The 3,274-nt window shown below is 47.1% G+C and overlaps 1 protein-coding gene across 1 annotated transcript in view; it reads left to right on the plus strand.

Annotated features, from left to right (window-relative positions):
- Positions 1 to 3,274, plus strand: part of ARMC2 (armadillo repeat containing 2) — a 108,367-nt gene that overhangs the window by 19,150 nt on the left and 85,943 nt on the right. The window contains exon 6 of the mRNA XM_045294601.1: positions 927 to 1,134. Coding sequence (XP_045150536.1) covers positions 927 to 1,134 — 208 coding nt within the window. The remainder of the gene's footprint in view (positions 1 to 926; positions 1,135 to 3,274) is intronic.

A 3,274-nucleotide genomic window follows, 5' to 3' on the forward strand; every position in this document is an offset into this window, starting at 1 on the left:
CTTTCTACTTGAGCCCTTGGTATCAGCTCATTTTCCCCCTCTCCCACCCTCTCTCTCTCATGATCTCTTGATAATTTATAATTTTTCATGTCTTACACTGACCGATGTATCCCTTCACCCACTTTTCTGTTGTCTGTCCCCCTGGGAGGAGGTTATATGTAGATCATTGTGATCGGTGGACTCTTCTAAGTATCAGGCTGTGTCTAACTGCACAGGTCACACACCCATGAAGCCCACCTTGGCACTTTATTTACAAGTTGACCTGCCCTCCCTGCTGGCCCCCTTGCCCTTCTCCACATTTCCAGGTTTTAAAATGTTCTTCGTCACAGCACTCACTGTGTTCATCATATAACCTACTACCGTGTGCTGCCTGTCTCTCCCTGTTAAGAGGCAGACACGAGGAGATCAGGAATCTGATCACTGGTTCATCCCATGAGCTTTGGACAGTGCTTTCTATCTGAGGAGACAGAATACACCAGGGGGCTGCAAAAAGTCTGTGGAAAAATGTAATGGGGGAAAAAATAGGAAAAATTCCCACAAATTCTTTGAAGGTCCCGGGCATGATATGTAAATGAACCCTAACTGGCATGCTACTTCCAAATTCAGGAGGAATACTTATCATTGGACACAGAAGTACTTAATCGTGGCTCAAACAGAGCCCACTTGCACTCAGATACTTCTGGTTCAGAGCTGATAGAGAGAGTGCTACCCCTTTCACCTGCCGAATCGATGATGACATCACATCTAAAAGAGTGGCAGGGCCTTGTATGTGTTCAGGGAGGTTTGGGGCATACCACTCCAGACCTGATGATTATACGTCAGACACTACTTCAAAGTCATCTTACTTCTTAAGTTGGAAAAATGTACATGTTCTTAAAAAATACTCCTAACACAAAAACCTGACACACCTTTCTTGGTGATTGCAGTGAAGAAGACAGTGGGACCCCACGCAACAGCCATGATGGGGGACTCCCTGGTGAAAATAAACGGGGTGCACGTACCAGAAGCAATTGCCGCTGGCCACTTACCGAGTCACCCGCTTCAGTTAACCGATGACGGCCGCTTCAGCGAACTCCACAGCCAGGGAATGGTCAAAGGGACAGCATCCGTGCCATCTCATCTCAGAAGCGGAGGGTCGGTATTTCTTTATCGTTACGATTTAGTATTCTGGTCAGGATAACCGTCTCCTCGATAGGTTTGTTCTCTATCTTAATGCAAATGACTGCTTTGTTTCCCCTCTTGTATAGAAATGAATGTTGAGTTAATGAACGCAGGGTTGGGAGAGGTCTTTTCCTAGGGCTGAATGGAGTTGATTTCGCATCATCCCCTATTTAATCCTCAAGAACACATCCATTCATCCCTGCCGAGTCGGTGCCCTGATCGTCCGCCCGGTCACAAGCTGGTCTTGGCTCTTGGATGACAGCTAATGGTTCTCTTCATGTGTTGGTTGGGAATCTTGCCTGAACTAGAATCTCCTGCCGCACCCACTTTGTGTCCGTTTACTTACCCATTCATTCTCCAGTAGATAGAAATGTCGGGTAAGATATTTATTTTGCCAACGTACGGTTAAGACATAAGAATCCTCAGATTCCATTTGTCTGTATACCCTTCTGATATTTCCTCATCCATGGAAGGATTGAGAACAGCTTTATTGAACACATGTTCTAAAAAGTGCTGCTCTGAGAAGCCATTTTCCTCTCCCATTAGGAATGCCTGGCCACGGGAATTCTCATCCAGGTGTTTGACTATAGCCTTGGGTGGTTGGAGCCTGGGCTTGGGGCTAGAGTGAGGAGAATGGGGCTGCATTACTTCTTCCTATTCCAATCTTTGCCAGTAATGATGCTAAGACAGGAAGAAGGTCTCGACCTGGATAGGCTCACTTGGGGTGGGGGTGGGGTGGGGGGCGTTCTCTAGACATTTCCATTGTGGAAATTTCTGTGGACAACTGCCCTGTTTGAATTTGCTTAACAAGATTAAACGCCCAGGAACATTTTAGGACCGCGTTTTTGTCGCCCTCGAGATTCTGGGTCTGACCCCAGCTGTACACACATGGCAGGCTTGAAACAGTTCCCCACAGTGGCTGACTGGCAGCTTGTTGGTCTGCGCTGAACTGACCCTTCCCACTGGCATCCCCTAGAGTGCCGCACACATAGGCCTTGTATCAGGCGGCCTGGCCGTCCTCGTAATGTCGCTTTGCTTTCAGAACATTGGCTTTTCAATTAGAGGGGAAATGAAATGTCTCCTTAATGGAAGAGAATGACTACCAACGGGGGCTTTGGGAGTTGAGCACAAAATATCCAACTGGCCGGGGCAGGCAAATCTTTTCCAGTTGGTGCATACGACTAGGCTGTGGGCACTTGAGCTTCCTCATAGAGACGGTGAGCAAACGCGTGTTTCTTTGCAAGCTGAAGTCAAAAGCAAACATCTGTCCTGCTTCACCCAACCTCACGGTGATCAAAGGTGACCAGGACAAGGCAGATGAGCGGTTTGATTTGATTTGATGAACTTTGGGATGTCACAGGAGAACTTGGCAGCAGCCAGGATTCATCAAGTCCCCCGCAGCCCGGGGCACAGAGGCATTTTTGGTGATATATCTTATCCCGCTAACAGCAGCAGACAGAGCATTAGGACCGGAAACGCTGCTTCCTGCTTGTCCAAAATTATGAGGTGTTGGCAGCAGCCCTGATTGGTTTTTGTTTGTTTGTTTTATTTTGTCAGGATGGCTTTCTGCATTGTATTAAGATTGTTGTCTGAGCTGGGTTTGGAATATACCCCAGGCAAGTTTAACTTTCAGTAGCTTTGCTGCTTTATAAATGTTGACCCTCTTTTAATCATCGGATGGAATGTTGTTGAAGTTCATGGGTGGCGAGGAGGGGTGCTTCTACAAGGATGCTTCAACAATTTGGTGGAAAGCCTCCATTTTTTTTCATTATTTTTTCCTCCAAATTTTTGAAGCCCCCTCATACAGTAGAATCAAAACGAACTAGAAAATGTCAACTCTTAGCAGTGCTTTCATTAATTACACTTTATGAACCAGCCCGGGCCACTTGATAATTGTTTCTTGTAAACAGCGAAGCGAATCATTCCAAGAAGTGAGCTTTGCTGTGCGATGGAGTATTCCCAGTTTCCACGCTAAAGCCCTCCCCTCAATTCACATTCCCTCCTTCTTTTGACCCTAAATGGAAAAGGCAGGCTCTCTTCAGTGAGCTGGGCTGGCAAGGGAAGGGCAGTAGGAGTAGTGGTGGGGGGTGGGGGGTGAGGTGGAGGGTGGGGC

The sequence above is a fragment of the Echinops telfairi genome, unplaced genomic scaffold, assembly GCF_000313985.2.
Source record: "Echinops telfairi isolate 266 unplaced genomic scaffold, ASM31398v2 ScPeMD7_3533;HRSCAF=4204_0, whole genome shotgun sequence".
Classification (NCBI taxonomy): domain Eukaryota; kingdom Metazoa; phylum Chordata; class Mammalia; order Afrosoricida; family Tenrecidae; genus Echinops; species Echinops telfairi.